The sequence below is a fragment of the Labrus bergylta genome, chromosome 2 (genome assembly GCF_963930695.1).
Source record: "Labrus bergylta chromosome 2, fLabBer1.1, whole genome shotgun sequence".
Classification (NCBI taxonomy): domain Eukaryota; kingdom Metazoa; phylum Chordata; class Actinopteri; order Labriformes; family Labridae; genus Labrus; species Labrus bergylta.
The window spans coordinates 22,603,894-22,625,046 of NC_089196.1; the positions used below are offsets into that span (position 1 = coordinate 22,603,894).

Genomic DNA, 21,153 nt, shown 5'->3' on the forward strand with positions numbered 1-21,153 from the left:
AGCAGTAAATAGGCAGACATGAAAAGAAAGAGAAATATAAAGAGAAACTAAAATAATTCAAGTAATACTGTTTCAACAGGAGTAATATTTCTATATGTTAAAAGAACTCACACATTTTGTCACTGTAAATGCTGAAGGTGAAAACACAAACCACACATCACAGAGATCGTTCCAGTTCTTGTCTACCCAAGTTTAACTACCAGATTTGGCAGCTTATAGTTATCTTCTTTTTGGTATTTCTGCAATCTATGTGTCATGTAATAATTAATTGATAAAAAAAAGAAGCATTTTTTGCCAATATATTTGATCAAATTGCACCCGGATAAACGAGTTCGAATCATCAGCTTCTTCCGAAATGAATGGCACGCTAAAGGCCAGAAGAGAAGACACAAAACATCTCGTTGTATTCCAGTTCTCATTCGGCAGTTTGTGTTCATGCTTAAGACCACACAAAAATATCTATTTGCTCCAAATAATCCATTTCAATACACAGTCCTTTATTTGTCTATAAATAAACCAGAAACAAAGGAAATAATCTTTAAACTCAGAAAAAAAAGATTAAAACTTAAAATACTTTATCATCAAAAACAAGAGCATCCAGCTTTTATTGTTCAGAATTCATGGGGGCTCTGGATAGCAGTATATTTAAAGTGAATTCAAATGAAACTCTTGGAAAAAAGGAAAAAAAAGGGGGGAAGGGAAGAGTCAGGTGTTTCAAAAGCAACAACAGTGATACGATTCTTCACAAGTCCTTCTTTGTGTTGATGGTGTGTGGATATATTTCTGTTATGCCTCACTCAAAACAGTCACCCTGGGCGTGTGGATACCAAATTTTAAATTACATTATTTTATGCAGCTCAGCTTTTTTTTTTTTTTTTTTTTAAGATGAACATCCCCGTCATCAACAACACAACCCAGAGCAAACATCTCTTCTTTTCAATGAGATAGAAAAAAGTCCCACTGCATCTCAGGGCCAGTTTTTTTTTTTAATAAGTTTGCTGTAGAAGGTGACACTAGATCTGGTGGGTTTGTGCACATCAGCCAGTCCATTCCCACAAAAACCTTTAAGGCTTTCTGCCCTTCTTGCGTAGTGACTGTCCTTCTCCAGAGAAGGCGATGAATCTGAAAGCGTCATCCTGAGGGGAGTAACAGAGATTTAAAAGTTATGATTTAAAAACTACAGCATTAGTGTAACATTAAAAAAAAAGGATTAAATTGTGAGTCTTCTAATAAAGTGAAATTCTCTAAACTGTTGTCGTGCACACACAGAGTACGGGGAAGTGTACAGACTTACTGCAAATACAACAGTGTTAAATATTTACAAGAAAAGTTTAAAATCTGTCACATCTCTTACATCTTCTACAAACTTCCTTGGCAGAGGCTTCGAGTTCCTGATGAAAGTGATCCTGCCAATTTTGAAGTCGTAGTTGGGAATGCCCCTGTGTGATGGATAAATGAGTCGAGGTTAAGACTGAACGCTGCGAGACTGGTTTCATCAGAAAACAGAAATACTTAATCTCCAGGGGAAACTTTGGGTGTTGAAGTTATTTCTAGAGAATAAAAGCATGACACAAAAACAGGAACTATAAAGAGTATAAGAAATATATAGAATATGTGAATGATATACAATATAGGTACAGAGTACAATACACAGGGGGAGAAAATGTTCTGCAATTTGTTCTCAATAAAGATCGAACAGGCTCATGATCCCTCAATGAATTGTATTTAAATAAATTCTATGTTGTTGTTGTTCTTGATGGGGATAACTTGTTGATGCTGATTAAAATAAACAGATGATAGACTTTTTGTTTCAAGGAATTCACAAACAGCGAGGCCTTTGGCTGGTTCGTCTTTCCAAACGCCGACAGGTCACAGATCTTCTGACTGTTGCAAATATTTTCAGCACAAGCAACAAAGCAAGAAAATAATACACATCTGCTCATACAGCCAGAACAACAATTTTACTAAGTTGTCCAAAATAAGCTCATAAACCTAAAACCAACCTGTTGAAGCTTTAGTCCTATCAGAGAAATCTCTTCTAAGATAACAGAAGGAACAACTGGCCTGTTAGGCTCCTCTCGTCTGACCAGAATCTAAGCTGAAAGTTATTATGTTGAATATTTAAACCATTGTGTGATAGTACTTCATTTTATTTATGTCTTTATCTTTAAACCACTGAGAATCTTCCCACCTTTTGATATCGCTTGGGCCAAGAGGAGCAGGGCTGGGCTCAATCCCTTTTAGTTTACCATCCAAACGGTTTCCAGAGCCGGTGAACGCCTGATGATTCCAAACAGATTTCCAGTTTCATTAGATCCAAATACCACAGTTATTCGTACAAATGAAATAATGTTTTTATTCATAACACGCAGCAACATGTACTCACTCTGAATCCTGTGTCCATGTCAGCGTAACTGGCAGGATCGCCTTCTTCCTCCTGTGAAAAAAAAAAAACACTTTGTCAAACTGTTCAGAGAAATAATTGTACAAATGCACATTAAGGTTTGGGCCTCACAGTTGGTTCTTCTTGGTGCTGAGGTCGACGTTCAGGCTCTTTGTAACCCAAAGGAGCATCGAAATCCACCTGAGACGAAAGGTCACATCATATTAAAAGTAGAGAACACCACAGGATTATTCACAGGCGTCTTTATGATAGAGGGGCTCTTACATTCATATCACACTCGATGATCGACACGGCTTTGTCGGGTTTGGTCTCCATCACTCGCAGCTCATAGATCTGAAACAGAAGTTATACTCAGTACAAAGAAATAAAAACATATTCACGTATAAGATCAAGTTGAAAACATGGGTTCACCTTTTCATTGTAGTTGATCGCTATGACATCACCAGTTGTCAGGCAGGCAAAGTTTCTCAAAGCGTTCTCCAGTCTAGAAGAAGAAACTTCATCAATCACTTAATCTATACAACAATGAGAATATTTTCTTCAAATGTAACGATGCTCATTAACATTTCTTACACTGCCTTAGGGTTTGTGATGTCCAGAAAGTCGGGGCTCTGTGGTTGGAACTTTGAGTAAGTCGCCACCATGAGGTCCACACTTTCCACCTGGACAAGACCACCTTCCTCCAGCAGAAGGTTCTGCATCATCTGAAGCAAAAGTCATACAATAATTAACTAAATATCAACATGGAGCTCGGTTAATACCCAACTTTTGTCTTTTAAAGAATCATATCAGAAGAAAAGGTTTCAGGCGTGATAAGAACAATAAAGGGTTTTCCTATAATGTAGCAGACTCGCAGCAATAAGAAGTTTTTAACAAACAATCAAACTCGAACAGCAGGTTTAAGAAAACCCGACATGATCTGCTGAAACGTCTGTACGCAGACAGCCTGGTCTCAAGACAATTCACCGGGGATTTTACAAAAATAAAGACTAACCCAGTTTTTCAATTTAAGCTGAATGAAAAGTAATAAACAGTGCAGGGACACTTCACTGACAGAATGTCCTCGTATTTTAGCCTGAAGAGAAAGTTTGGAGATCTGAAGTTGTTTTTGACAGTCGGGTCCTCATGGTTCGGTTTCTTACCCAGTGCGGCAGGTAGCAGATTCCTTCATCTGCCACAAACTCAAGGACACCACAGTGCGTTTGTCTGTCTGAGTTCTTGTTGGTCAGCTTGAACAGCATCGGGTATGTGATATTAAGCCTGCCTGTAGACAGAAAAGAAAAAGACAGTTCATATTCGTGGACGGTTCAAATAGGACTTTCATAATAAAGAGAGTCTTGATTTAACTTGTACTTACTGAGCTGGTCGAGAGCTGAAGGTGGCATTATTACTGAAAAAAAATATACATAACATGGTTAAGACATAAATAACATTAATGTCAAACTTTACCTGCAAATTAAAAAGTGTGAAGACACAAGGTATGAGTGAACTTTTGGGACTTTCACTTGTTTGTTTTTTAATTGATGAAATACAGAGGACATTAAAACTTGATAACTTTAGTAAGAAAAATGTAGCTGACAAAATACTCACACATCCTTCACAGCTTTCTATTCAAAGTTGAGAAGCAACACACGGACAAAAAGACAAGCTGAGGGGTCCTGCGGTGTCAGCGTATTTTTGTTATTTATAGGCTTGGCTGGTAATTATTCCCTGAGTCTGTATCAAACAATGAACTAAAATTTACAATATTGTTAAATATTTTCATATCTTTGTCAAACCCAGACCCCCAAAGATATGCTGAAAGGGTTAGTTGCGTAAGAGAACTGACCACAGCAGCAGCAGACAACTCTAGCAAAAGGGTTGAGTTAAGTTTTATAAACATTTTAAAAATAAACAGCAAAGACCTTAAGGGTAAAGGAATTATCATTCTCTGTTTGCAGTGTGTTTTGTTGGAGGGGGTGGGCCAAATATCTCAAACATTAACTTCACATTACAGTTTTTTTCCAATCGCTAAAACACAATTTTGCAAACTAGGCTGGTGTTATCAAAATACTTAACACAATTCACAAAACCACAAAATACCTCAAATATCCTGCAAAATGAAGCACTGCAACCAAAACTACATATAGCATTATCAAAATCAAACTTTTGCACCAAATGGCACACACTTCATTCATATTACCAGAGTTTTGTCTAACAAACTACACACTGTCGGGCGTAATGATGAGCACTCTCATCTTTAGTATGCTTTGCCATAATACTAAAATAGTTTGAACTGTAGAAAATTCTTCAGATCGTTCACATGCACAAAAATATTTGCAGATACACACACATGCTGTTGAAACATTTTTTTAATTTTTCACCAAACCAGTCAGTGCTACATATACCAGTACATTAAAACGAGTTGGGCTGATCTCTGTCCAGCCTCTCACATTGTCAGCCCATAGTTGATGACATGACCAACTAAGGTTGCTCTGATTTCATTTGAAAGTTGTTGTCTTCTTTGGCCATGAACTCCTCTACCAGCTCTACCCCTCCCTCTCACTCTTCCTCGTCTTCCATTGTTGTTGTAAAAAAAAAAAAAAAAAAAGGTGCTCACTTGTTGTCTTTTCATAGTGCTTACTTCCTGATTGAAGTGATAACAATTAACCAGTTTGGCCAGGTGGCTCATGTAGTGTCATTTTGAATGGCAGTGTTTTGAAATGACAAACATGTGACTTTATGTCAGATTGTTGTGTCTTGAGCAGAAAACCGTGTTCAGTGCATTAAAAAAAAAAAAAAAGTGACATTTTGAATTGCAAAATGTGTGTAAAGCAATAAATGTGTTTAGACTTCTGGAGACTTGAGAAGAGGTTTTTTCTCTCTCTGTGTGTCAGTTTAAATAATTGTGATATTAATTTAGTGTGTTAACAATTGGAAAACCCCTGTAGCTGTATTAACTGTATGAGGAGAACTGTCCAGAGAGTGTTTCTTACTTTTGCCTCCTTTCTCCACGTCGGAGCGGTCATTGGGACCGGCCAGCATGGACACCGAGTAGCAGCGGTACTGAGTGGAGAACCGGTTCTGGAAACCCCGGGACAGCGGGTCGAAGACGTGGAAGGAAAACTGTGGAAACAAACAAAATCCTTAACAGTTTATATGAGTATTGTAACACCCGCGTACAGGGCTTTGAATCCCATCATGACAGCGCATCTTTCTGTCTTGTTGTTGTTAGCAGCTCGTTAGCTCAGATGCTCTGAGAGGGATTTGTTTTGGTATAAATGTGTCGACAGCGTTGGAACCGAGCGATGTGCTACTCACCATGTCGACACTTCAGTTCAGTGTCAATAAGAAGACCTGAATCTAAATGTCTGTCTCTGTTTTCCTAGTCGATTTTTTTTTTTTGCCGAAAGTGAGATGTGAATCCACACTGTTGTTTTCCGCTTCTTCCGGAAGTGAGGAGACTGTCGGATATGACGACACAGCAGAGGTAGCCAATTACAGCAGCTCATTGAAACAACACGCTCTTCTCTTTTATGTGGAGATAAAATAAACTTTAAATGCCCCTAAAATAATATGAATGCACATTACATTAAACATTAAAATGCACTGAGGATTTATTTGTTTATTATTAGTAAAATATGTACCTCGTTGTAAATGTCAATAAAGCCTATTTTGTAAATAAATGCTATTTTGTCAATTGCCTCATCCAACAAATACCCAACTGAAACATTTAAAATGCATTAAGACAACTATTTTAATTAGTAATTGTGTCTTGATTTTGTAGGTAAGATTGATGTATCAGTATTTATTTCAGTCTGTTTCATAACCATCTAAAAATGATTATTGTAGCTTGGGAATGACAGATGCTAAACTATCCTGACTGTCATTCCTTTGCTAAATCCAACTCCAAAAACACTTCTTCAAACGACCACAACATCCACTCAGAAGCTGTACCTCTTACCTACTTTGTGATACAACTATTCTGTCATTATCTTTTTACAAAGTCAGGACTTAACTTTCTGTTTTTTAATGATGAAGAGTTTTTTTTGAAGTGCTCAGAAATTTTAACATTTTTCCTTGATAATTGGTCAAAATCTTGCTGCGGGTGATCCTATGAAAAAGAGCTCCATTTCATCTGCTATGTGGACCTTCAGTTCGACTGCCAAAAAGGAACATCCACTCTCAAACACTACTTTCTTTTATCGTTGGACACAAGCCGCCTGGGAAATGTTCATATAATAATATTACTAATAAAATGATTCCTTGACTACAATGCTGACGTTCATGGGTATAATCAAGGGAGCAGTTTCAGTACAGTACAAATGACTCATAAGCCGTATTCAGAGCCACACAGTTTTAATGAGTCTTATGAAGACCAAGTAAGCCAAACATTACAGACGGCAGCACAGTGATAAAAGGTTAAAAGTCTTTATTTAGCTCTAGTTGTTTGTTTGTTTTTCTGTCTGAAACAAAAGCTGTACAAGTCAAAGATACAGAGTATAATATACAAACATTAAAAAAAGGTCGGGTTGTGGTATTGTTGGTACACTCAGGAGGTCCACATGAGCCCTCACAAAGTAAAAAATGGATTTCTACGGCACTGCAGGTCGACAAATGTCTCTGATCCCGTCTGCTAAAACCGTTCCTGCCTTCTTTTCAAATGTCAGCGTTTAAATTGGAGGCCAACTTTTGGCTACTTCTTGATGCATGGCTTCAGGTAACCACTGGCAGTATGCAGACAACAGAACTGTAGGAGGAGAAAAATAATTATTAAAACAAGATCAAAGAACAAGAAGGTGTATCAAATCAGCATCAAGCAGAGCACATGAAGTCTTTACATTTATCTTCAGTTGTCCAGACAGCGAGGAGGGTGTCTCTGCAGTCAACTCTCTTTGAAACCAGAGCTCCGAGGACAGCCTCAGTCCTCGGCTGCAGCCTAAATAAAGCAGCAATCAAACAGCTTTACAGAAAAGTCCATTCTTGAAATGAGGATAAGAAGCAGAGCCGTGTGAGAGCACCAACTTACTTTGCCCATGTTTTCATCATGATGGAGGGGTTTGAGAGAAGGTGGGAGCCAAATTTCGTAAGTTTAGGACAAACCTGCAAAACAGACAACATAAACTTTACAAAAGAAAGGCAAAAAATAGGGCTCCTGTCCGACCAGACAGCAATTGATTCTGTTTGTGCCCGGATTTACATTTTTAAGTCAGTTACCTTTTATTTTTTAGATAGAAATAAATGCAGATGAAGGAACAAGTCAGAGTACAATTTGTATAGATTTGATTTATACCTGTGGTTATTTTTTGCTACCAAAGCATTAAGCAGACATGCATCCTTATAACTAGTAATAAGTAGTTATTTGTCTTCTCAAGATCTCAACTAATTTATGAACCCCTCAGAGTTGAAAGAGCACAAAACAAACACAGAAACAGGTTTAACTTTCTTCATAAGTGTGGACAATGCCAACATGGCATGTCATGGTCTGGCCCATCACAGTGAACAGCCTATTATGTTTTCTAGATTACTAGAAAAATGATCCAATTATCTCAATATATAAGCTTTATTATCTGGAGATAATAATAATTCAATTCATCCGTTATAACGGGAAAACTAACATTTTGATCACGAAATAATGAGAAAAATAAGTCAAGATTTGTTAGCACAGGAAAGATTAAATAAAATACATCGACGTATGTCTGCTTTAGGTGTCAATATTTTATAATATCTATGTTTCATATGTTTACTTTTTTTTTTTTAGCATTTTATTGGGATACTGGGGTGACAACGATAAGCAGTCAGGACAGTTGAGGATGTGACTGAATGGATAGGTTAATGATTTTATGCCAAATTTAATGTCGAGTGAAAACTGAACAAAGGCCGGGCACTCTTATCTGCAGTACCTGTCCTTCGAGCAGAAATCTTGAAAACAGTTTGTAACGCTCCAGGCCGTCTGGATACTCCTTCTCCACGGCTGGCAGCTGCCAAGCTACACGGACTGCAGGAGGGACAGAGAGAAAAAAACGTGAATGTTGTAAGACAACTCTTAGCGTAAACACAGCCCGTGTTCCCGGCAGTAAACTTACAGAAGGTGCTTGAACGGAGACACCTGATGGTGCCGGTGGATGAACACAACCACGGTGATGGTGTCTCCAGAGGGGGGCCGAAATGACAATACTGAGGCAGAAGCTTTGGTACCCACTCTGCTTCTACTGCTGAGACACCTGAAAGAAGAATAACATGCTTAAATCATGAGCCCAACATCTACATTCAATAATAGCAGCGTTTTTTTTTTTTTTTTTTATTGCTTTAATGACCTTTTATGTGGTGAATAATGACAAACTGAGAAAACTGAGCTGCTCAATTAAAATCCTTTACCTTTCATGTACATCTTGGTGGTCTCCATGATCTCCTGGTAGACGACAAACTTTGGCAGAGTTTTGAACAGTGCAGAGGAGGGATGAATGAACACTGGCTCGTCCATGAGAGGAGTCTATGAACAGAAGCAGAAAAAAGTTAAGAAGGTGAGGGAGAACGTTGCAGATCCGTTTCAATCACTATGACAACGTGCCTTGTATCCGTTCTTCCATTTTGGGTCCAGTATATCTTCAGCATGTACACGCCTTGCAAGATGATCTCCCAGTCCAGCCAGAACAATCTGTCGCAAACACATCACCTGGTGCTCTGTCGGGGGAGCCATCTTGGGATTTACAAAAACTCCCACATCTGGACACACTGCATTCACTGGGATGAGAAAACAAAAAAATCCTTTGATTGGTTTCTCTAGCACATGACAGGTTTTCTGTGTGTGTGTGTGTGTGTGTGTGTGTGTGTGTGTGTGTGTGTATGTGTGTACCTGCGTTGGTAAGCTGTCCTCTGAGCCTCCTGATCTCAACCATGGCTTTATACCTCAGGCCATTCTCCTCACAAAACTTTGGGGTACAACCAGCAAATTCACAAGCACCAACCGCACCTACAACCATATGTATAAAGAAATATAAAATTACCCCATTGATGAACTTTACATAAAACATTCCCTGCAGAAAATACTATTTTTTTTAATATAGTTGATCCTTTTACAGATTAAACCATGACACTCTATAACACAGCACTGCCTGGTATTGTAATGTAAAAAATGTAAACTTACCCAGCATGACCATGAGGTCCCCCAGAAGGAGTGACGCTCCTTGTCCAGCCCACAACCTCTTCATTTGGGTGAGCCGAGCTCGTCGCTGCGTGAGCTTGGAGCTCTCGTCTTCACTGCCCGCGGGTCTGAGGGGAAACAAGTGTTGATGAAGTACGCTGCATGAGAAGACAACTGAGATTTAAAGGCTTCACATCTCTTCATGTTCCCTATTTGTGTTAATCATTCTATAATGTATTGTCTTCAACATGTGCACCTCAAAACAGATATCACTACTGCAAACGTGAGTCCTCACCTGTCGAGGTCTTCGAAGAGCTCCCTGACCGTCATGGCAGCTACCACAGCGATGACGTATGGCAGACAATCCTGCTGCTTACCCAGAGCTAACATCTTAGCGTAACGCGGCGCCACGGGGAAGGAAGCCATGGCTCGGCCCAGGGGGGTGATTGGACAGCTCAGCCTCGCTCGCTCCATCTCTTTCACCCTTTTAGAAAAACAAAACAAAATACATTGTGATCATGTGAAATAACTATCAAAGTAAAATTAAAATGTTCAAATAAAACACATAAGGGCACAACTCAGTGAATTCTATGATTTCCTGCTGTGGGTTGATGGAATAGTCTGTCAAAATAACCTGATATTAAAAGTTTTAATGTAAAGACTTCCCTGTTAAAGTCTTAGCAGAAACATGAATCCTCTTTCTTTACTCAAATATTTTGGTCATGACAGGGGAAGACAGGGAAACCCACCGTTAAAAAACGTATTTACCGGGGCGCTGGTGGCGCAGTGGTTAGTGCGCGCGCCCCACGTATGGAGGCTGTCGTCTCAAGCGGGCGGCCCGGGTTCACCTCCCACCTGTGGCTTCTTTCCCGCATGTCATTCCCCACTCTCTCTCTCCCTGATTTCCGACTCTATCCACTGTCCTATCTATCCATTAAAAGGCACAAAAAGCCCCAAAAATAAATGTTTAAAAGCGTATTTACCTTCCTGTGTGGGGCGGCTCTTTCAAAGCCCCCAATGAGACTAATAACTGCTCCGCTGCAGCCAGACTCTCAGCAGAGGGAGATGTTGGGAACGGAAAGTTGATCACCTGCACAAACAGATATTTATAAGATGGCTGTTGTATTCTTGTATGCAGCATCAAGAACCTGGCTAGTAGGTTTTATTCATTCTCATTGTACTGACCTTGTCTATGTTGAGGTCCTTCATCTGTAAAACCAGGTCCTCCACGGGCCTGCGGGTGATCTCTGCCTCCGAGAACAAACTGAAGTCTCCAAAAACTGCTGAGGAGTACAACCTGCAGACACAGAGGAACAAACACGTGAAGCTTCTTCTCATGTAACACAACAGCAACATTAACACGTTGTAACATAGTGCAAGTTGATCTGACCTGTAGCAGTGTCCCGGCTCTGTGCGTCCCGCTCGACCTGCCCTCTGATTGGCTGAGGCCTGCGAGGTCCACGAGACCTTGAAGGAAGACACGCCGGTCACTCTGTCGTAGAACCGCTTTTTGACTCGACCGCAGTCCACTACATACTTTATACCCGGTATGGTCAGGGACGTCTCGGCTACGTTTGTGGCCACCACGCACAGACGAGCCCCGGCTGGAGGAGGCCTGAACACCTGCAGGCGAGAGACATGCAAATAAAAGGTGACATAGTACGATCTAATTGAAATCAGCTCAACGTATCTTTGAACCAGGCGAAGAAGTTCAGGGGGATTTATTATTTTACTTTTGAGCTTATTAACAACAAACAATTAACAGTCATACAAGAAAATCTAAAACAAGTTCATGTTGCGTTAAAAAGACAATTTAACGTTTAAGAGGTTTTTTTGGGCCGTTTTGTCCTAATTTGATGAAACAGCCAAGGAGAGACAGAAAATACTGGGAGTGAGTGAGCGGGGGGATGTCATGCAGAAAAAGGTCATGGTTGGATTTTGAATTAAAAATCATACATACTACTTCTTCTCGTGGATGGACCCTTTTCATGAGCTACATGCTAACACATTATTGTGAATCTTACCTTCGCTTGCTGCTCTGGAGCCAGCAGTGAGTACAGAGGGAGAACATACAGAGGAATAGAGGGGTCTGCCTTCTCCTCTACAGAAACAAACCACAGAGCAGATTTAGTAAGGGCACTCATGAAATCCATCAATTATGCTTTTGAAGAACTCTTCATTTGCCTTTATCTGTGACATCGTCACCGAAGTCTACGTCAGAGCCTTCATCCTCCTGATCACCGATCCCCGCCTCTCTGTCCTCGTCTCCTTCATCCACCGGGAGGGCAGAGTAGTTATCCAGGTCGATTCGGGGAAGAGACTAGAGGCAGAGATTAAAACATGTAGGTAAGATATATCAGACAAGCAGAGATAACGGAGACATTTTAGAGGTATGTAATGACGGTAGACTTACAACAGGTTTCTTCTGTTTGGCTTTCTTAAATTTTCTCATTGCCTCTGATGTGTCTGCTTCCTCATCTTCACCTGAACACAAAACGAAGAAGTATTCAAAAACAAACTCTCTGCTACGTGATGAGTCAGACAGTTGTGTGTTTCACTCACCTATGGTTGTGTTTCCCCTCCTGAAGGGGAAAGCTTTTCTCAGTCTTCTGCACAGACTGTGGACCTCTGCCTGACCGGTCAGAAACACCAAAATACCCCCTGAGGGAGAGAGACATGGGGGCACTGGTGAGTGTGCATGAAGGTTAATCTCCAGCATCCACAGTATGTGCTGCTTACTTACTATTTAGAATGACTACACGGCAAATATTAACTAACATTAAGAGGAAATGTGCAGTTATTTGAATATCTAATGCTCATAGTTGAAGGAAAAATAATATGGACAAGTTAAAAGGAACTTTCTCTTTAAATAAAATGATAGAAAAACCACTTGTAAGTTATATCAAAATATTTCTTGTTGTTGATCTTGATGTCGCTCTTTGGTCAAATTACTTTTGCAGTACATACATCACACCAATCAAAAGCATCTCAGAAATGTGAGAGTGTGAATGTGAACCTGGAGGCAGCATCCGGTGAATCTTGCAGGTTTTCTGGAAAACCTCTCCGGTGTAATCCTCCGTCGGGGTGCGTTTGTTGAAATGTATCGTGACCGGGAACTGGCGAGCATCCACCTTGATGACAGGCGGCGGCATCCGGAACAGTTTTGTGTTTTCTGTGAAGTCCTCCACTCGCAGAGTAGCAGACATGACCAGCAGCCTCATGGGTAAACCTTTCTGCAGAGATGTGAAGATTGGGAGCGGGGTGACACGATGAGGACAAGTTTAAAATAAAACACAGTCAGAGATAGTATAAGACATGTCTGTCGTTCAGGCATCAAATAAAAGGAGGAGAGTTTCCACACTTGACACAGAGCAGATTGTCTTACTTTGTTTCTGAGCGGGACGATACGAGACAACAGTCCGATGAGGATGTCGGTGTACACGCTCCTTTCATGAGCCTCGTCAATGATGATCGCACTGTATCTCTGCAGCAAGAAATCCTACCAGACAAGACAGAGACAATGAGACGCTGCAGAAAGAAAAATCAAGGTCATTTAGGCTGGACGTTGAAACCCCCTCCCGTCTGCCACCAAGAACTCTGGACTAATAACTCTGAAGCTAACTACTTTATTGCACATTGCACAAGTTTACTTTTTCTTTAAATTTTCTTTAATTTTATTTACCATTTTGTACCTTTTGTATTACTGTAAATATTATTTATCTTATTTTACCTCATTTCATTTGATCTATTTTACCTTATTTTGGTTGTTTTGCACCGCGGGACGGAGACAAACGCAATTTCGATTCCACTGTATGTCTGGCATATTTTGAAATTGACAATAAAGTTGACTTTGACTTTGACTCATCTCTCTGAGTAAAAATGATCGGTGTATTTCAATCCAATCAATCGTTGATTCAAGTTTTGAACCTTTCTATGGCTGATGGAAAAAAAACTGTCACCTCATCAGGACTGGTTAAAATTATGATTTCAGTGAAAATACTGCCACTCACTGTCCTAACCTGAGGCTGTTTGATCTCTCACACAAATTAAGTACACAGGCTCAGTGCAAAGTATAAATATGCATGGGCAGAATTTAGTCTCTCGAGTTAGGATGGAAGAGAAAACACTAAAAATGCAAATTAAAAAACAGCCAAACAAGCTCCGTTATTCTTAATATACACATTAAACAAAGAACAATCACTCACTGAATGTTTCTCTGTCATGTTTACTTTACTTTTTCAAATTATTCAACAGAGAATAAAGATAAAAAACCTTCTGAATCTCCTTCAGCAGAACACCATCAGTCATGAACTTGATCTTGGTGTCGCTGGTCACGTTTCCTTCGTAACGGATCTGGTACGACACCACCCTGAAAACCCCGACACACGCAAACATGAAGCACATTCGAAACAATATTTACATTATCAGAAAAAGTTCCCCCCGATCTATGATGAGCTGTGTTACCGTGTGGACAGGTTCATCTCTTTGGCCACTCTGTGGGACATGCTGACAGCTGCTACTCTTCTAGGCTCTGTGATTCCTATTATCCCACTGCCACTGCAGGGAAACAAACAAACAAACAAAGAAGATGACTGTCCCAGCATGATATCTCATTCTACATACCAACATTTAAGACATCATTGTAGCTATATATCTTGTGTATCATTAAAAGGACATCCCCATTAAAGAGCATGCCATACCTGGCGTAGCCAGCTTCATACAGAAACTGAGGCACTTGTGTGGTCTTTCCACTTCCTGTCTCTCCACAGATGACGACACAGGGATCTTCTCGCACTGCCTCCATGATAACCTGCTCCTCTGCCAGCACGGGCAGCTTCAGACGAGCCTCCTGCACAGGTTAAAAGATTGTGAAAAAATGTTAAGCTGTATGAGAAGAAAAAAAAAAAGAATCAGTTTTTATATACTGCTGTACAATAAGCACAAAAACACACACCTGTATTTCTGGCGTTCTGTCAACAGGAACAAAGATGGCCGGCTGCGACGGCGTCTTATTTTGGACTTTCTCTTGACCTGACATCTTCTTTTCATTTTGCTCTCCTTGTTTCGCTTTGTTTTGTTCCTCCTTCGCGTCCCGTTTGTCCTCCATCTCCTGACTGGGATCGGAGGTTTTCTTAGATTCACTCACTGTGGTCTCTTCATCCCCAGCATCACTGTCATCATCAGACGAGGTGTCCAGATCACTACTTTCCTCTGCCTTTTGTTCCTCTTCCTCATCATCATCTTCTTTCCATTTTCTCTTTCTGTTGGCTCCACTGACGCTGCTAATCTTTGGCCCCGAGTCTCCATCATTGACCTCATCCAACGACCTGGCAATGAACAAAATAAAATAAAAATTCCAGACCTTTTATCTTCCAAATATTAGAAATACCTTCATTCTTTTTTGCAGCTGCATATTGTACTTGTGCACTTACTGTTTAGTCGTGTAAAGTTTGTCTCCTGTTCCCAGCTTGGCTGTGGTGTACAAAAGCTTCAGTTCAGACTCTGGAAGCTGCACCTCGGCCAGTTTGGTCAGGATGTCTGCTCTCTGGACGGGACAGACAGCAGGACAGGTGTGAGGATGTGATCTAGTCCTGTATCTGTTTGTTTTATTTTTAAAGTGCTCCCTAAATAAGTAGAATAAAAGGCAAGCCTTCATTGTCTTTGTACCATGAACAGTCAAATGAGGGAACGCTTCAGTGAATCACATAAAAGGGATCACAGTAACAAAGCTACAAAAGAGTTCAAGAAATAGTGTTCACTTCACAGTTGACCTGCATGAAGAGTATGAACTACACACACGCGTTGTTTCATCTCTCACCTGAGCTTTCTTTTCCTTTCGCTCCAGCACTTTCTGCAGCTCTTTCCTCTGTTTCTTGGTGAGGGGCTTCTTGGTGGAGAGAGGTGTCACTGAGCTTTTCTTCTTCTTGGCTTTGTTGGCTGGGAGGACCAAAGCGTTGCTCTCGTCCACTCCTTTAATCCTACCAGTACCTCCATCTCGTGAAAACAAAGCCAGAAGACTGTCACAAACAAAGCCAAACAAACACTTTTCTTAAGTGGCTCTATCGAGAAATACAAAATCTATTTGCTTTACCTTTCAGCTCCAGAATAATCTGGGTCTTCTCTTCAGCTGCTGGTTGTTTAACCTCACTTTGCTGTCTCCCCTTCCAGTTGTGTTTCTTCCGTAATTTTCCCATTTTAAACTGAAGTCTGGAAAGAAAGAAAGAATTAACAAACTATACTTACAAATCCCTGACCTAACAAATAACAGTGGATACATCAAGACAGCTAAAGACGAGCTAACATAAAAATTGTCATTACGACATAAACTCAATGAATTTAAGTGACGTAATCATGCTGAATATTACAACAACAAAAAACAACATTATACTCTAAAAACATATAAAATTAATTTAACATGTTATTACTTGAAGCTTGCACCCACCAGTTCCCTCACGTGTAAACATATGAAGGTCCTTCGGGTAAAACTGTCCCTACCCGAAACAAAGTACTTACAGAAAGGTTCCGCTTTACGATTACAACATTATGGAAAAACTAATAATATTTGTAAAAATATTAAATAGTCAAAAATAGTAAATAGTAAATAGTAAAAATATAAAAATGTATATTAGTATAGAAAAGTAATATTTACAGTCTATGGGAAAAACACGAACCCATTGTATCCGTCCTTTTGTGTTTATTTGATTTGGTCATGGTTATTTATATTTTTTTATAATAAAATAATTGTATATAAAATTGTATATATTTATTTTTTGTGAAAAGCAAAAACTTTCATAGAAAAAAAGGTTTTAAATCTAGCGTAAAATCAATCAATAAAATGTCAACTCACTATTTTGTCTTTCCATTAGACAGAAAAAAAAAAGTCCACTCAGTTGTTCCCATTAGATTTATTGTTTTATTTGATTCATAAAGTAAGAATTTGCTTTTGCAATTGTGTTAAAAGGAATAAACATTAAAGTCATACAATGTGAAATAAATGAGTTTCTCAATAAAATTTGACTCAGGTCTAACATAAACAAGGTATAATCAAAAATTAATTATTTTTTCCCCCTGACAAAACTGGAATACATATAAATTGAAAAAGTTACACAACTTCATATCAAGATTAAACATCTTCTTTAAGTAGAAAAATGTATGCATCTTCCAGACATCATATGCACATAAAATAACCATTTCTCAGACTTCAGGTGAGAGTATTATTTAACTTCACAGGTGTTCAAGGTGCTACACAAGGATTACCATTGGAAGTTTTTAACCCTAAAGCTTTGGAAAACTACATGATTTATTGTTAACCACATTGTTTTTTGGCTAAGGCAAAGACAGTCCATGTTTTTGACATATCAGAGTTAATTTGAAAACTGGAGTGTCCTAATGTAATAATGCCACTTAAAAAAGGGTTTGATGAGAGGGAGTGAAATGAATGCATATTATGTCACCTGATATCAGCTAAAACACAGATGTATAAGTTTTAGCACATGGTTGATAAGATAACTACAGAACAGAATAGCCAGAAATATCTCTGTGGTAATTAGTTAACCTCAATGACAAGTTCATTTTTTAAACTACAGAATGGCCTGCTCAGTACACATATAGATGGTTATGATTCTTAGCCAAATTTAAGATATCCTTATCAAGTTCCTAATCAAGCCTAATCAATTATTTGACATAAATATCACACAGTATACTGTAACAGGGAGGTTATAAAATAATATCAGTGCTATCTCCTCAAAGTCCAATATCAGGCATGCTCAAGTGTTCACTGTTTTTAAAGATGATATACATGTATCTTCATTAACAAGTCTACTACAAGGGTAGGGTTTACAGTTGTCTACACACAGAGTACGCTCACAAAGTAAAGCAAAAGCCAACAGAACAGCTTCAGTATTGTCCAGAAACGCTCCCTGCATTTTCTATTTCTCTAATAGTTCACTCATGTTTTTGCTTTAGTCTAACCTGCTTGTGGATTAAAAGGTAATTTGAATTGTATTTAAACTTAAAAAGCTTGTGAGCAACTTTTTCTATCTAATCATCTGTCTAAATTACTAATTGCTCTTTTTCTTTAGTTAAATCTAACAACCAAACACATCTCAGCTTCATCTCAGGTCCTGCTGTCCTTAAGAGGGCTGTAGTAGTTCTCCCTCTGACCCTCCCCGGGTGTGAAGCTCTCCTCCTTGGTCCTCCTCGCCTCTCTGGAGAGCCTCTCAAACCTCCTCAGGAACACGATAAGAGCCACCAGCAGAGCCGCCTGCACCATCACAAACACAACGAGACACACCTGAGAGGCCAGAGCCAGGTCACAGTACCGGTAGTGACAGGACTCCAGGACCTCGTCTTCGGTTAGATACACCACCAGCCGTCCTCTCAGGTCGGGTGGGTAGCTGCAGTTCACGCCCACGTGTGACCTTAGGCTGGCAGGATGACTGAGCAGCCAGGCCCGCAGGTAGAGGACTCCACAGTTGCACACCCAGGAGTTGTTGTGAAGGGAGACGTAGCGCAGGGAGGGCAGGTTGTCCAGGACCTCGTTGGGAAGGTGGGTGAGCACGTTGTTGTGGAGGTAGAGCTCGGTGGTTCCAGCAGGGAAACGAGTGGGCAGAGAGGAGGAGGTGAGAGATCTGCTGCTGCAGTTCACCTGGCTTCCATGACAGGTGCAAAGGTGAGGACATGCTGATGCTGATGAGATGCTGATGAGAAGCAGACTGAGGAATCCCTTCATGGTGACAGATCACTGGACAGAAGAGAAGATATTTTATTCATTTTCATCCAAGCAGTGGTGTAAGAAATATTCAAATCCTTTGAAAAGTATAAGAAATAGCACGCTGTGAAAACATTCACTACAAGTTAAAGTCCCGTAGTTAAAACTAAAGTGCAGTCAAATAAGTTATTTGACTGTAAAATGGTGTCTGGTATGGTATTTTACTATTATGTCGAGATTTCTTATGTATGTGAATGTTGAATGCAAACTTTGTCCTACGATATGATATGATACCGTACGATACCATACCATACCATATGATACAGTATGAGACACTTTATTTTCCTTTGACTCCAGTGCTGCACATAACTAATGTTCCCCAAGGTATACTGTGGTTCAGGTACAAAGTTGCTTAAAAAAAAAAAAAAGTTTGAAGTGGCTCAAATATGTGTTTAATTAAGTGAAAAAAGCTAAAGCTAAAAAGTCTTAATAAATTCATTTACCTTTAGAGCTGTGTGTCTTCAGAAGACGACTGTGCTTCTAATGGTCGAGTCACTGTGTGTGTGGGAGCGTTCAGCAGCTGGCTCTCACTGATAAGTGTCAAATATGAACAGAGAGACGCTCACACACACAAGCACAAGCTTCAAACTGAACAAAGGAAGTATTGCAGACGCTCTATCTTGAATTTTTTCCCCCTGAGGAATTACAGGAAAACTGTTGACTTAATTAAAGAAGACAGCGTTAAAATAGCACACACCTATATTCAGTGTTTTATATTAAATGCTCATAATCCAGAGTTCTCAGATCGGATTACAACTCTGTCATTGCTAAATTTGTTATTTGAAAATGTACAAGAAAGCACAAGATTCATTGCACCATGAATCACAATTTTATCGTTAACCGCAACATGAACTTTCATAGTGAACCCATCGCAGACGTCTTCATTTATTGCAATATATTAGAAAATGTATCCATGTAAAGAAGCACTTCACAGCATGTGTACATTTTACATGCCCTCACATCATTTTCATGCAGCCAGATGAAACTCCAGCTAACTACCAGCTAGCCTCAGAGTAATTGTTGCAAATTTATTGGTATAAAATGCTTGATTTGTTTTGAATTCACAAGAAACATCAGATTCTTTAGTATTAGTTTATTTATCCCACTTTATATCATTATCATAATATCCAAAATAGTATTGCCCATCACATTTTTTCCCTCATTGTGTGGGCTTAAGATAAAATAGGTTAAACAGACTTAAAGTTCAAAATAATTAAATTATAACTGTATGATTCAAATGTTAATAAGCCATATTTAAGCCCTTTAGAAACTTGCTGCTCTTGTTTGAAATACCGTCCTGTATCTTTTCATAGATACCGGATACCAGATGATTATGCAGCATTATTGTGTACTTCACTGTGATCGTTTATGCTTATAGAGCTGAATTGGAAGATAACCTTTATTATTGTCAATCCATGGATTAATTATTTGATTTAGTGTTTTTTATCAAAAACAAAAAAGGAGGAAAAAAGGTTAAAATGTTGATCAGTCTCCCAAAGCCAAAAATGCAATTAATTTTATAGTTGACAACTAATCCATAATTTGTTGTTCAACTTTTTCACGCAATAAGTTTCTGATTGAGAATATTTTTTACATTGCTTTAGTGGAATATTTATGAAAGTACAAGACTTCAGTACTTTTTCCACTATGAAATATTAGGAATAAAACATTTATGAGTAAATTAATGATATTTCTATCTTTCCTAATATAAAGTATCTGCTTTAGGACTACGGATTAAATTGAGCTATCTTGATATTCCTAAATATTTACATTGACTCCTATTACTGATATGTGAATTAATGTGCACTGTCCATATCAATGAATTCAACAAATAAATAAAACTAAATAATAATTGTTTTTGTGCTCGTGTCTCCTCTGACTGTCAGGGAGATGATGATGTGTCTGGGGAGAAGGGGAAGAGTGGCTGCAGAAGATAAACATGAATCAGCAGATAACGTTCCCGCAGCAGCTCAGACTCAGAGCTCTGCAGTTCAGACTCTGACAGCCGGACATGACAGAGGATGTTGAACTAAGACTACTGGATGTCGATGAATGACGTGTAATCATCAGAGAAACATGTGAAGCCAGAGGGACAAGAAACAAGTGTTTATTTGTCACACCTTTATAAACGGGGAACAGGCTGAGCTCACAACCTTCAGGCAAAATATGTACTGTTCTTCAGCATCAGCAAACACACACACACACACACACACACACACACACACACACACACACACACACACACACACACACACACACACACACACACTCTGAAATAGTCTCCATTCACACTCACGTTACACATCTTCACTGGCAGGAGGCAGCAGCTCACCTTTAAGGAGAGAAATCAGAACAAAAGCATAGACACAGTATTCTCTCCCTGTTATTGATCTTTCATTTTTTTTCGACAAAGCAGACTGTAGGGCATGAAGCATTTTAAATACAAGCACAGGGCATTGACTATAAAGCAGTAAAAATAGGCCCTCAGCATTTAGCAGACATGAATAATGACAGCATGCTCGTACATGCATCCTGCACTGCAGTGACCCTCTCTGAGGCTCTCCATTCACAGTAAGCCACTGGCAAGTAAGTGCATTTTCAGCTCAGCCAGCATGTAAAATATGCTGGGAGAGATTCTTTTGAGTTGCCATTTGTGAAAAAAATGTCACATGAAGGTTTTTATGAGGATCTGAGAACAAAGTATAAGGTCAAAAGGACAAATAGAAGTTTTGTGGACGGATAATTGGCTGATACTGGAGGAAATTTCATTAGATACACAAACTCACATACTCAAACACACACTCACAAACACATGATAAAAAACAATATCCATGTTCAGATTGAAACATCACCAAC

General features: G+C 39.3%; 3 protein-coding genes across 4 annotated transcripts; all 3 read right to left on the reverse strand.

Moving 5' to 3' along the window:
- Positions 1–480: 480 nt before the first annotated feature.
- Positions 481–5,867, reverse strand: ufd1l (ubiquitin recognition factor in ER associated degradation 1). The gene is made up of 12 exons (XM_020643899.3): positions 5,705–5,867; positions 5,380–5,509; positions 3,762–3,794; positions 3,547–3,668; positions 2,978–3,108; positions 2,816–2,888; positions 2,669–2,737; positions 2,516–2,584; positions 2,387–2,437; positions 2,192–2,280; positions 1,355–1,439; positions 481–1,136 (listed from the first exon to the last, which is right to left on the reverse strand). Exons 1-12 carry the CDS (start codon positions 5,705–5,707, stop codon positions 1,065–1,067), a joined length of 927 nt encoding a protein of 308 aa, XP_020499555.2. The 5' UTR covers positions 5,708–5,867; the 3' UTR covers positions 481–1,064.
- Positions 5,868–6,725: 858 nt separating this feature from the next.
- dhx37 (DEAH (Asp-Glu-Ala-His) box polypeptide 37) lies at positions 6,726–16,009 on the reverse strand. 2 transcript variants are annotated; one of them, XM_065949171.1, is made up of 27 exons: positions 15,970–16,009; positions 15,619–15,734; positions 15,346–15,521; positions 14,960–15,072; positions 14,482–14,854; positions 14,228–14,376; positions 13,992–14,084; positions 13,800–13,896; positions 12,913–13,026; positions 12,544–12,760; positions 12,090–12,188; positions 11,941–12,011; positions 11,712–11,847; positions 11,552–11,628; positions 10,918–11,150; positions 10,713–10,824; positions 10,511–10,617; positions 9,823–10,011; positions 9,531–9,655; positions 9,240–9,356; positions 8,955–9,127; positions 8,762–8,876; positions 8,470–8,607; positions 8,287–8,381; positions 7,413–7,486; positions 7,225–7,322; positions 6,726–7,133 (listed from the first exon to the last, which is right to left on the reverse strand). In XM_065949171.1, exons 2-27 carry the CDS (start codon positions 15,719–15,721, stop codon positions 7,057–7,059), a joined length of 3,471 nt encoding a protein of 1,156 aa, XP_065805243.1. In that variant the 5' UTR covers positions 15,722–15,734; positions 15,970–16,009; the 3' UTR covers positions 6,726–7,056. The 2 variants fall into 2 exon arrangements, with proteins under 2 accessions (XP_065805243.1, XP_020499535.2); XM_020643879.3 differs by having other exon boundaries at positions 15,953–16,007.
- Positions 16,010–16,417: 408 nt separating this feature from the next.
- gp1bb (glycoprotein Ib platelet subunit beta) lies at positions 16,418–21,152 on the reverse strand. Its single transcript, XM_020643883.3, has 2 exons — positions 18,741–21,152; positions 16,418–18,270 (listed from the first exon to the last, which is right to left on the reverse strand). The coding sequence occupies exon 2, from the start codon at positions 18,256–18,258 to the stop codon at positions 17,644–17,646; it is 615 nt and encodes a 204-aa protein (XP_020499539.2). The 5' UTR covers positions 18,259–18,270; positions 18,741–21,152; the 3' UTR covers positions 16,418–17,643.
- Between the last annotated feature and the right edge of the window lies 1 nt (position 21,153).